The 13672-nt window shown below is 40.5% G+C and overlaps 1 protein-coding gene across 3 annotated transcripts in view; it reads right to left on the bottom strand.

The window, feature by feature from the left end:
- The window catches only part of LOC124555532 (probable cytochrome P450 CYP44), a 260162-nt gene that overhangs the window by 145714 nt on the left and 100776 nt on the right, over nt 1–13672 (bottom strand). For all 3 annotated transcript variants that reach the window (XM_047129486.1, XM_047129487.1, XM_047129488.1), the window contains exon 5: nt 11664–11862. In XM_047129486.1, coding sequence (XP_046985442.1) covers nt 11664–11862 — 199 coding nt within the window. The remainder of the gene's footprint in view (nt 1–11663; nt 11863–13672) is intronic.

The following is a 13672-nucleotide window of genomic DNA, read 5'->3' as shown; positions in this document are numbered from 1 at the left end:
ATGATGTGGTGCCATTCCTGTGTCCATTGCTGTCATCGGGTGCATCATTGCTGGCACCAACATTTACATACATATTCTGAAATCCACTGTATGGTGTGTGGCAGAGGGTACATTGGACCACTGTGAGTCATTTTCCATCCCTCACAAATAGAGTAAGGGAAAAACAGCTATCTAAATGCCTCCATAAGACCCATAATTTCTCTTATCTTATGTACATGGTCTTTACGCAAAATGTACATTGGTGGCAGTAACACTGTTCAGCAGACAGCTTCAAATTCCAGTTCTTTAAATTTTCTCAACAGTTTTCCTCAAAAAGAATGTTTCCTTCCCTCCAGGGATTCCCATTCGAGTTCCCAAAGCATTTTCGTAACACTTGCGTGTTGATTGAACCTACTGGTAACAAATATAACAGCCTACCTCTGAATTGCTTCAATATTTTCCTTTAATCAGACCTTGTGGGAACCCCAAACGCTCAAGCAGAACTCAACAATGGGCCACACTAGTGTTTTATATGCGATATCCTTTACAGATGAATCACACTTTCATAAAACTCTCCCAGTAAACCAAAGATGACCATTCGCCTTCCCCACTACAATCTTTACATGCCATTCCATTCCCTATCACATTCCAACATTACACCCAGATATTTAATCAACCTGACTGTCTCAGGTAGCACCATTCTAATGTTTTATTTGAACATTACTGGATTGTTTTTCACACTTATCTGCATTAACTTGCATTGTTTCTGCATTTAGAGCTAGTTTCCATTCATCATGGGAACTAAAAATTTTTTCTAACTCATCTTATGAACAAACTAAGAGCATATGGACTATCAGACCAATTGTGTGATTGGACTGAAGAGTTCCTAGATAACAGAACGCAGCATGTCATTCTCAATGGAGAGAAGTCTTCCGAAGTAAGAGTGATTTCAGGTGCGCCGCAGGCGAGTGTCATAGGACTGTTGCTATTCACAATATACATAAATGACCTTGTGGATGATATCGGAAGTTCACTGAGGCTTTTTGCAGATGATGCTGTGGTGTATCGAGAGGTTGTAACAATGAAAAATTGTACTGAAATGCAGGAGGATCTGCAGCGAATTGACACATGATGCAGGGAATGGCAATTGAATCTCAATGTAGACAAGTGTAATGTGCTGCGAATACATAGAGAGATAGATCCCTTATCATTTAGCTACAAAATAGCAGGTCAGCAACTGGAAGCAGTTAATTCCATAAATTATCTGGGAGTACACATTAGGAGTGATTTAAAATGGAATGATCATATAAAGTTGATCGTCGGTAAAGCAGATGCCAGACTGAGATTCATTGGAAGAATCCTAAGGAAATGCAATCCGAAAACAAAGGAAGCAGGTTACAGTACACTTGTCCGCCAACTGCTTGAATACTGCTCAGCAGTGTGGGATCCGTACCAGATAGGGTTGATAGAAGAGATAGAGAAGATCCAACGGAGAGCAGCATGCTTTGTTAGAGGATCATTTAGCAATCACGAAAGCGTTACGGAGATGATAGATAAACTCCAGTGGAAGACTCTGCAGGAGAGATGCTCAGTAGCTCGGTACGGGCTTTTGTTAAAGTTTCGAGAACATACCTTCACCGAAGAGTCAAGCAGTATATTGCTCCCTCCTACGTATATTTTGCGAAGAGACCATGAGGATAAAATCAGAGAGATTAGAGCCCACACAGAAGCATACCGACAATCCTTCTTTCCACGAACAATACGAGACTGGAATAGAAGGGAGAACCGATAGAGGTACTCAGGGTACCCTCCGGCACACACCGTAAGGTGGCTTGCGGAGTATGGATGTAGACGTAGATGTAGATATAGATATCATCCCACAGTCACTCAATGATGACAAATTCCCATGCGCCACAGCATCATCAGCAAACAGCCACAGATTGGTGCTCACCCTGTCCATCTGATCATTTATACAGAGAAAAATAGTGGTCCTATCACACTTCCCTGGGGCACTCCTGAAAATAACAATGTCTCTGATGAACACTCACCATTAAGAACAATGTCCTGGGTCCTATTACTTAAGATTTCTTCAAGCTACTCACATATCTGGGAACCTATTCTGTACACTCATATCTCTGTTAACAGTCTGCAGTGGGGCACCATGTCTAACACTTTTCGGAAATCTAGGAAAATGGAATCTGCCTGTGCCGTTCATCCATAGTTCACAGGATATCATGTGAAAAAATGGCAAGCTGAGTTTCACATTAGCAATAGTTTCTAAAACCATGCTGATTTGTGAACAAAAGATTTTCCATCTCAAGCATTTATTACATTCAAACTTTAACTATGTTCAAGAATTCTGCAGCAAACCAAGGTTAAGGACAATGATCTGTAATTTTGCAGACTGGTTTTTTTACCCTGCACTTTTTTCCAGACACTTGGGGCTTTGCACTGGGTGAGTTATTCGAGGTAAATGTAAGCTAAGTAAGGGGCCAAAGCTGTAGAGCACTGTTTGTAAAACTGAATTCAGATTCAGTCCAAACCTGGTGACTTATTTGTTTCTGGCTCTTTCAGTCACTTCTCTATGTCAGGGACACCTATTACGTGAGACTGTATGATGGTCAAATGATGGGACATTTGTACCATCCTGCTGTGTGAATGATTTCTTAAACATGAAGTTTAAAACTTCAGCTTTCCATTTGCTATCTTCTACTGCCATACCAGATTGGTCAACACGTCTGCTGTGGCATCAAGAAAAGTTGCAACAATGTTCACCATGCTGACCATTTGTGGTACTGCAGACACTGTTGCACTGTCCATGTGGATACTTATGTTGCTGCAAACAAGTCCATTTCCTGATTCAAGGTCTATGACCCGGTTGTGCAATTCTGCACAGCCAATCAAACTTGGGTGCTAGCTGTCAGATGCCACCGAGATCCTGCATTGCATAGAGTATGGCCCTTCTGAAGGTGTCATTTCGATAGTCACATGACAGCCATGGAATCCTAACAAACACGAACAGCAATATCACACTGTGATAAACCACAGTCTCAACATGCCGTGACCCTACCAAGTTGAATTCTGACATATGATTGTAGAGGTTTCCCTTTCTTACAAGGTGCACAGCACATTTTCTCACAAACAAACAACATTCAAATTCAATTTCTGAATGAGAAACCCACTGAATAATCATTCCTTATGTACAGAATGTAGATGCTGCCCTCCTACTTTGTGATGTTCACTGAAAGGCTAATAATATGCATATCCAACTATTTAGTGCACTTCATGCCAACTTGATGTTTGTTGCATTCTGTCTTCATGGTGTTGCAATTTTAATGTGCATTTTGTGTACAAGAGTACTGATGGAATAAAATTAACACACTTAACTGTACACACAGTGAATCATCTGTTTAAAAAATAATTTTCTGTTTGTATTAAGGATTACAGGTAAATAGCAAAATCCTAAAATACAAAAATAACTTCCCCTTCTAAGTATAATTTTCATATTTTCTGATCGTACTTCTATTTCATAGAAGTAGTTTCGACTGGGTGAGAAACATTAGAGTTTGTCCCATCAATGTTGGAATAACTAAAGTCATTAGAGCTGCCCCAGTTCGGGAAGTAGTGGGAGGGGTTGAGCTGGAGTAGGACTAGGAAATAATTGTAGTCTGCTTAAGAAATCATCCTACCATTAAGATGAAGTGATTTAAGAAAAGCCCAAGTGGGCTGCAGTATCCAGACAATACAGGGTGAGTCACAAAGGACTTTCTGACTAACCTAAGGACATCACACACTTCCATGCCTGAGGCAAGATTCGAACCTGTGACCGTAGCAGTCGTGCGGTTCCAGACTGAAGTGCCTAGAACTGCTCGGCCACTGTGGCCGGCAATTTATTCCCACACTCATTGCAGTAAATCAGGTGTAACATGTGCAACTGCAGCATAGATTGAATGTTTCAGGTCAGCTAAATTGTTTGGTAGGGGAGGACCAAACACACAGTCTTTAATGAAGCCCCAGAGAACAAAATCCAGTGTTGTCAAGTCTGGGGGGGGTACGGTTACCATTCGACTGGCCCTTCATGGCCAATCCACCAACCTTTGAAGCAATTATCAAGGAAATCTCGAACTTCCATGAGGAAATGAAGTGGTGAGTAAATTGGAAGCCTACTTGGAGATTCTTTAGTGTATCTGGAGTGAAATTTAGGCCAAACAGTTGTTTCAGAGTTCGCTTCATGAAATCGAAACACTCTGCAACAGTGAAAGTAGCCGTTTTAATGTGCACTACAGTGGTACTCTCGGCAGTGGAATGGGGTACTCATGAACTACATCAATTAAACTTGATGTTATTTGCTGCAAAAGTCTCTCTCTCTCTCTCTCTCTCTCTCTCTCTCTCTCTCTCTCTCTCTCTCTCTCTCTCCCTCCCCCCCCCCCCCTAATTTTTTTCCCTCATCATATTACAAGATTTTCATGCACAACACCACAAAACACTATCTTATGCTACTTCAGCAATGAACAGTGAAATGCTACTACAGCCACAGCTGTCCTTTATTAAAAAAAATACTGTAGTACTTCCAACCACTGTAGAATTTGCAGACAGCAGCTGTTGCCTGCTCCACACGTAATTGTTCTAGTGAAAGCATCAGACCAGTGGGCTGGATCTCAGGTTTGGCAACTGTCACCAACTAATAGTAGCATGTGTACTGCAGGGTTTGTGAACACACGCAAATAATAACTACTGTTAACTCTCTTCATAAAGAGGCACTCAAATCACATTCAGTTTCCATAAAAAATCATACTTATACATTTGATATGAATTTTGTATATAAATGACGTAGTTATTGAAATTGCATTAAAAAAAATAAAAAATAAATAAAAATAAAAAACAAAGCAATTCTCAAACCAGTAGTTACCATTCTCTGAGCCTACTGATTGAGCCACATGGCCCATTGAAACTTGTTCTACCATTAGTGAATCAAAGTCACTCAGAGAACTTTTAAGTAAATTTTCTCAAGAATGGTTGATTGTTGTATCAACTGCTTTGGGCAATTGATGTTTGAGTTCTGAACTTCACATAAAACAAATATAAAAATTTACAAAAATCCTACTGCCATATGCTCTTCTTGTAAGCTATTAACTTCTGTAGGTGATGATCAACAACTGTGATAAGTTTTCTGAAGTTAATGATGCACTCTTTGTTTTACAGCCAGTTTCAATCTCACAATTTGTCCATCATCAGATATCTATGTAAAAAGTAGAGCAATGAAAGTATGAAAAATGTATACGCAAGTATGAGGCAATGGCCTGCGGTAAGTACTTAAACAGATAATGATATTAACTGTGCTTCAGTTCCTCATATAAGGCTTCAGCCAGAGTTGATAACATTGTAAATATCCCAGCCAAACCATTCATTTATAAATGACATTAGAATAACTGTGTATAATTGAAACAGTTCAAATTATGTACCTAAGTTGTTATGGTGTAAAGTCAAGTATCGGCATGCCAGTTGGAAACGAGAGAACAGAGAGGGCTATGAAGAAGATGTCAGCCAATTGCACACTAAACAACCCCTCTCCAGGACAACAACATGACGGCAGTGACCTCTATGCGAAGAGGGCGTAAGCGCCAAGCTGACTGGCCGTGGTCCACTTCTACAGCAGCATCCAGATTATGCACTTCAAGACCAGTGACTTAGGAGTTGTGTATACTGAAGAGATTTCTTATTTGCATGTTGCCATTTGCTTGCTACATTTCTCTGTTATTGTCAAAGTTAAGTATTATCATTGTTCATTTCATAATAAAACTCATTAATATGATTTGCTTGAATTGTTTGTCTAGTGATCCGAGAAAGGAGGTTTCCTAGATTCCCATGTTTGATGACGAGGCAGGATTCAACATTGATGGCGAATAAGAAGGACCCCATGCCTAGCTGCCACAAATTTTTGATTTTTCTTGGGCTATTTTGTTTTGCTGGTGCCTTAATTCTACATTGTCTTTTCTTTGCAGGGGTGTGTTTACTTGCCTTAATGGTGTTTCTTATAGTATTTTTGATAATCAGTGTTTTCAGGTGGGCATTGCAGAACTCTTCTTTGCTTTTGCACTTATTTTTATTGCCTGCCTTGTCTGTTTATTGCAATGAGCAACCCAACTCATCCACCACCCCTCAGACACCTCAGTTGCAAGCGAAAGATGCAACGCAGCTAACACTGACGTTTCAGTTTCAGACCCAACAAATTGCATCTCTACTCAATATGGTACAGCAGTTACTGCCGAATGCTGCGCACATGACAGAACAAGCAACACCTACCGTAGCTCCAAGGGCCATACCACCTTTTCACCAGTTTCACATACAAGATGAGGAATGGCTCGAATGATTGTAACAGTCTGAAGCTTATGTAATTGCTCACAATGTACCAGGTACTGTGAAAACACATTACCTCTGTCAACAGTAGGAAGTGCAGTGTTTTGCCTCATTCAGAAATTATTCCCTAACGCAAATCTGAGTGAACTTTCCTATGAGCAGGTTGTAGCTTCGCTACCTATTATAACCACCATGTGAATGTAGTAGCAGCTAGGTAACAAATCGTAGGTTGCAAGAAAAGGCCAGAACAATCTTATCATGAGTGGGTAACTGATTTGCAGGATATGATGAGGAAATACAAATTCAAATGTGCTTGTGATACTTTTCAGCTGTTATGTTGTGTAATGCAATCGTGTGCAATGTAACTGATGTCAAACTTAAAGAACAGATTTTGAAAAGTCAGAAACATCATTCCAGCATGTAGTGCAAACACTGGATCAGTACAATTCAGGTGCCATGTCAGCCAATAAATTTGAGTAGCCTCCAACTTGTGGGGTTGAATTGTACCTTACTCATGACTGGCCCATTAGGCAGTGACAGCATGCACGTGCCATGCCTTGTCAATGGTTCTCCACGCCGCGTAAACAGCTCTACAGGCAACAGAATTAAGTCATGTTCTCAGTGCTATTCACAGCACAAATGCCAAAACTGCCTATCCCAACAAGCACAGTGTTATGCTTGTGGCAAGAAAGGTCATGTACAATCTGTATGTTTGCAACAGTAGAAACATAAGAATTCTGTCCATTCACAAAAATCTAGTCACAAGGCTTATGTAATCGATGCAGTGTATTGAAAGCCTACTGCAAGCAAATCCAGCAAGTGAACAGTTTCTTCAGTGCTATTCCAGTGCAACATACTTTATGTTCATTTGCATATTTGTGGAAAATGTGTGAAACTTCAGTTGGACATGGGTGCCTCTGTCACATTGCTGAATCGTAACACATATGAACTGTTAGGTTCCTGACGTCTGTCTAAAACTAGCATGCACCTGACAGCTTATAATGGACAAGACATTACTGTTCTTGGAAAATATACTTTGCCTGCCATGTATCACTTGCATACATGAACTGTGACATTTACTGTGCTACAATCATGTGATTGTGAGAACACAATTGGCCTTGATTCGTTTGTTCTGTTTGACTTTAAAATTCAGGACAATGTATTGTCAGTGATTGCATTCAATGCTAAAGACAGTGTAGCTACCTTGCTAAAAGAATTCCCTGAACTATTTTCTGAAGGTTTAGGCAAGACTAACAATTTTGTTGCACATATTACTAACAAAGACAATGCTCAGCCAAAGTTTTGATGGGCCAGAACTGTTCCCATTGCATTACGGGACAAAGTCACTGCTGAACTTAAAGAATTGCAAGACAGTAGAGCTATTGTGCCCATACAAGCTAGTCAGTGGGCAAGTCCACTAGTTTTGCTTCCCAAATCTTCACATTTCGTTCATCTCTGTGTTGACTTTAAGTCTACAGTAAACCCACAAACTGTGATTGATTCTTGTCCATTGTCACGCCCAGAGGATCTCATGAAAAAATTAGGTGCTGGTCGCTACTTTTCAAAAACTGATTTATGTGACGCATATCTTCAAACACTACTAGATGAAGAATCTCAAAAACTGTGTGTTGTGAACACCCATTTGGGCTTGTTTAAATATTTGCATTTACCTTTTGGCAGTGTTTCTGCACCCACCATTTTCCAATGGCTGACTGCTGAAGTATCAAACTGTTCAAAGTAGTTGGATGATATTGTCATAGCAGATCATACACATGAAGAACACATTGCAAATTTACGTGCTTTGTTTTGTGTGTTATCTGATGCTGGACTAAAGTGTAGACTGGATAAGTGTGATATTTTAAAACCTGAGTTGCAGTATCGTGGTCGTGTCATAAACAGTCATGGTGTACATCCTCTTCAGTCACATTTGGTAGCCATATGTGAATTGCCAATTCCTCGCAATGCCAAAGAATTGCAGTCAGTCTTAGGGAAAATGAACTATTATATTCGGTTCATACTGAATGCTGCACAAATTGCAACTCCATTGCATCGTTTGCATTACAAGAATGTCCCCTTTGTTTGGACAGATGAGTGCCAAGAAGCTTTTCAAAAACATAAAGATGCATTGGTTAGTGATCAATGCATGGTTTACTTTGATTCTCACAAACCAGTTGTGTTGCACATTAATGCTTCCTCTTATGGAGTTGGTGCAGTGCTTTCAGACAGATTTGGAGATAGAGACAGGCCCATTGCTTTCACATCAAAAGTGTTGTCCCAAGCTCAGTGTAGCTATTCACAAATAGAGTAAGAGGCATTGGCTATTGTGTATGTTGTCACCAAATTCCACCACTATTTGTATGGCAGAAAATTCTACTTAGTAACGGATCACAAGCCATTTCCGTCATGTTTCATCCAATGAAGCCAGTTCCTGTATGAACTGTCCAAAAATTGCAGAGATAGGCTTTGCTGTTGTCTCAATACTAGTAAGAGACAGTTCAACATGGTAATGCGGATGCACTTTCATGTCTTCCAATTGGCCCTGATACAGACTTTGACACTTCTGCTGCATCTTGTTGTCACATTGATGCTCAGGATTCTGAATTGTTTCAATCCTTTCCTCTGAACTATAGGAAAATTGAACAGGCCACGGAAGCTGATTCAGATTTCAATATTTTGCTAAAATACATTCGCACATCTTGGCCTCACTCATTGCATAGCATAAAGAACTCTGTCATGCACTGATTGAGTCTTGCCCAAACTGACAGTGGACAGTCACATGTGTTGATCCCCAAAGCATTGCAGTTACTTCACCAAGGCCACTGGGGGATTGTTTGTATGAAACAGTTAGCGTGTCGACACTATACTTAGCAGGGTATGGACACCCAAAGAGAACAGATGACGTCAGTGTCACACACGTGTGCAAAATCAGTCTGCTCCACAACAAAAGTTCACTGCTTGGCCTAAGTCACAATCACCATGGCAACGTGTGCATATAGACTTTGCGGGACCTTTTTGGAACACTCGTTGGTTGATTGTGGTAGACGCATATAGCAGGTTTCCTTTTGCTGTGCCAATGAACTTGACAACATCACTTAGCACAATTCAGGTGTTATCCTCTATTTTTTGCCTCAAAGGTTTGCCTGAAATCATAGTGCTGGACAACAGCCCTCAGTTTTCATCAAATAAATTTGAAACATTCTGTGAATGCAATGGCACACAATATCTAACCAGTGCACCATTCCACCCACAGTCCAACAGCAAAGCAGAATGTTTTGTCAGAATGTTCAGCAGATGGCCAAACCTCACACCGCACACACGAGGGATCAAGCATTGCAACTGTCTCTTGCCTCCTATTGTTCACATCCATGAGATGGACCATTGCCAATGGAATTGCTTCATGGCCACCGCCACGCAACACTGCTCCACCCTCCTCAGCATACACCACCGAAGGAAGGCCACAAGTATTGCTTTGTGCTGCATGATATTGTGTATTTCAATGTTTTTAGTGGCAGCAGACAGTGGGCATGAGGCAAGATCGTTCGTCAACTTCACCCAGGCATGTCTCACATTTTAGGCCCATTCAGATTGCAGCACCAACATAACAATCAAAGTCACCACTGACATGTGCATGGTGATCCTGCTGTATCTCTTCCCCCAGATTCAAGGATTCCACGGACAACACGGCAACAGGAGCTGCCAGAGGGTGTCATAACGAGACTGCGGGACAACCCCATGAAGACGGAGCCTTCATCTACTCTGCCTCCTATTGTCCTACCAATGGATCTGGACCCACTGCCGCCACACCAGCCAATGCCTTCTACATCTTGTTATGGGCCTCAGGCAGTGGATGCGTACCCTTCTGGTCATTTACCGAGGTATGTTTCCGCCACAGCAAAGACCGGATGGTGGGGAATAACTGGAAGCCTGATGTTCCCAGCAGCACAGCTTCCAGTCCCTCAGAGGAGGAGGAGGAGGAGGAGGAGGAGGAGGAGATTAGTGTTTAACATCCCATCGACAACGAGGTCATTAGAGATGGAGCCCAAGCTCAGATTACGGAAGGACCGGGAAGGAAATCGGCTGTGCCCTTTCAAAGGAACCATCCTGGCATTTGTCTGAATCAATTTAGTGAAGTCACAGAAGACCTAAATCAGGATGGCTGGAGACAGGTTTGAACCGTCGTCCTCCCGAATGCGAGTCCAGTGTGCAAACCACTGCGCCACCTTGCTCGGTGGTCCCTCAGAGCATCCACACTATACTAAGATGGTCAGATGGTCCATCACTTTTTGGGTGGTGGTGGTGCAGGGGGGGGGGGGGGGGGGGGGAATTTACCGCATAAAGTCAAGCACCACCTCGCCAGTTGGAAACGGAGAGAACAGAGAGGGCTGTGAAGAAGACGTCAGCCAATTGCACTCTGATCGACACCTATCCAGGATGACAATACGATGGCAATGACCTCTATGTGAAGAGGACATAACCGCCATGCTGACTGGCTGCAGCCGATTTCTACACCAGCATCCAAAGTAGGCACTTCTAGACCAGGGACTTAGGAGTTGTATATACTGAAAAGATTTATTTACATGTCACCCTTTGCTTGCAACACTTCTGTGTTATTGTCAAATTTAAGTATTGTCATTGTTCATTTCATAATAAAACTCATTAATATGATTTGCTTGCCAACAGATGGTTGGCACGAGGTGAGATCGTCTGTCAATTTCGTGCAGGTAAGTATCTCATTTTAGGCCCATTCAGATTGCAGTGATGACATCACAATCAAAGTCTCCACTGACATGTGCATGGTGATCCTTCTGTATCTCTGTTTATCTAGCGAGCCGAGAAAGCAGGTTTCCTAGACTCCCATCTTTGACGACTAGGCAAGATTCAACATAAGTATCCTGGGATAATTCCTGCTGTGTTTCCTTAAATTTTATTTTGACTCGTTTATAACTATATCAGCTATGTTTGAAAACATATGTGGACAAATAAAGTACAGCTGATAGAAATCTTTGCTTAAGTAATTACTGCATACTGTGGCTTTATCGCATACATATACACACTGTCCATATCTTTTTACTTTTTGCAGATATTCCTTATTATGGTGGAATTGCACAAGGAAACTAGTTGTAAAGTTCTGGTGGACAGACAAGTGACTGTGCAGAACAAAATTCAGAAAATTTCTAATTTGTAACTGAAACTGCAACAAAAGTGGTAAAACTGTATCATTTTTTACGATTAACTATCTATTACTTTGACTATCCTACATGACTTTGTCGAAACAAATAGAAATTAAAAATTTGTCACTTAGCAGCAGAAAAATACTGGAAGTTTACCTGTAAATAAAGTTTTCTGCCTCTGTTATCCTCTTCCACTTTGGAGTATGAAAATATTTGTACATAGGCAGTGAAAATTTTAGAATGGCTGACAACTGAAACACTTCTTTGTTGGCATCAATTATTTTCTGTGCCATTTTCTCCATTTCCCCGCCATATAGGCAACCTAGTCTCCTTCCAAAACAGATTGCTCCAGCAGCTAAACACAGGTTATTTTCATGTTTTAATTAATACAAAGTGGTTTAAATTGCATGAAAACAAAAGTACAATATTGATCGACTTTAGTAAGGATGTTTAAAACATGAAAATATGAATCAGTGGAAAAACAAACCAATTGCACACATCTAAGCTTTCATTATCAATGACAAACACAAAAAGTACAATAACACAAACATATAAATTCACATCTGCACCCTGCAAGCTACTGTATAGTGTGTGTTGAAGGATAAATAGTACACAACATTGATTTTACTTTTCCCTATTCCATTTACAGATGATAAATGGAAAGAATTACTGTTGACATCGCACAGCATAGATCTGAACTTTTTCTAATTTTAAAATTGTGGTCATTATGCAAGATGCACATTGCAGGAAGTAATATTTCTTGACTCATTCTGGATCATGGGCTTTGAGGAATCCTTTATGTTACCTTTGCTTTCAGTATGTCATTATGAATGACATACTGACTTATACCTGTTAGGAAGTTTAGGTGATGGTGTGCAGATGTATTAGAAGTTTTATGGAAGTCATGAAGCATTCATTGACCTGAGCTCTGTTATCTACCACATTCAGGATATCAAGAATGAACAAGAAAGGCTGTTTGTAATGACAAGGATAACTTCTTGTTTTTTTATATTATTCATTTACATGGAACAAAATGTTCTATGAACAGTTACTATACAGAAATGTATCTCTGAATCACAAAATCCAGATGTCAGTTACAATAACCAAACGTAATCTGACACTTCCAAATAAACACACACAGAACAAGCAAAAGAATGGACAACAAAAAAGGGAGTAATCTCACTGCCAGTGCTCAGCTCATTTTCAATACATTTTGAAACTGATGAGATGCGGATGGCAAATAAGTCTGTGTAATACATAGACGAGTGGAAGTTCCAACAGAAAAGTTGAATTCACCCCCTGAAAACAAATGCTGAAAGTATTCTAATGGACCACACAAAATTTGAGACTTTCATAGTGACTTAGTAAACCAATACACTGTTTTCCATAGCTAGGGGTCCTGTCTCCATGTATAAACAGTGCTAGATGTTATCTAAATCCAGGGCTAGAGGCATACAAGATGCATATTGCTTTCTTGGAGAAACAATACAAAACTAACACTTCAGTTCCTCCAAATCTTATAGTAACATCCTCAGGAGAAACAAAATAAATCACAACTAGAGACACTATTTACTATTCTACAAAAACCTTCACTAAAAAATATACTGACTCTATGCCAACTGCAATTGTCAGTTTGTTTTGGTTTATTTTTTGTACTATCATACAGTTTCAATCTTAGGCCATTTTCCAATACTGAAATACAATAATTGACTGCAGGATAATTAAAAATCTGTGATGGCAAATATTGCCATACTGGTCCCTTGAATGTGTTGTACATAATTCATGTCCTTATCCTTGCACTCCTGACAGCATGTACAATATGAATAATAAAAACTGTGAAACTTTCTGGCAGGTTAAAACTGTGTGCCGGACCAAGACTTGAACTCAGGACCTTTGCCTTTTGCAGGCAAGTGCTCTACCAGCCCTGTACACGTATAACCATTGGTAGAGTGCTCAGTCACAGCCTTTTAGTGCTGTGACCCAGTCTTTGGTCAGAAAATTATTAGTCTTTAACAAAACAATAATTCCCATGTGGGTTTGTAGGTCCTCTATTGGGCACTTCCCCAAGTGGTGGATAGAGGAGTGTTCTCCAAATATGGAGGGTACCAGGGAAATAAAATACTTGGGGCAGACAAAAACCAGCAGGTATGAGGGCCAATGGCTTG

The sequence above is a fragment of the Schistocerca americana genome, chromosome X (genome assembly GCF_021461395.2).
Source record: "Schistocerca americana isolate TAMUIC-IGC-003095 chromosome X, iqSchAmer2.1, whole genome shotgun sequence".
Classification (NCBI taxonomy): domain Eukaryota; kingdom Metazoa; phylum Arthropoda; class Insecta; order Orthoptera; family Acrididae; genus Schistocerca; species Schistocerca americana.
The sequence above is the reverse complement of the archived record's forward strand: the minus strand, read 5'-3'. Positions and strand labels throughout refer to the sequence as shown.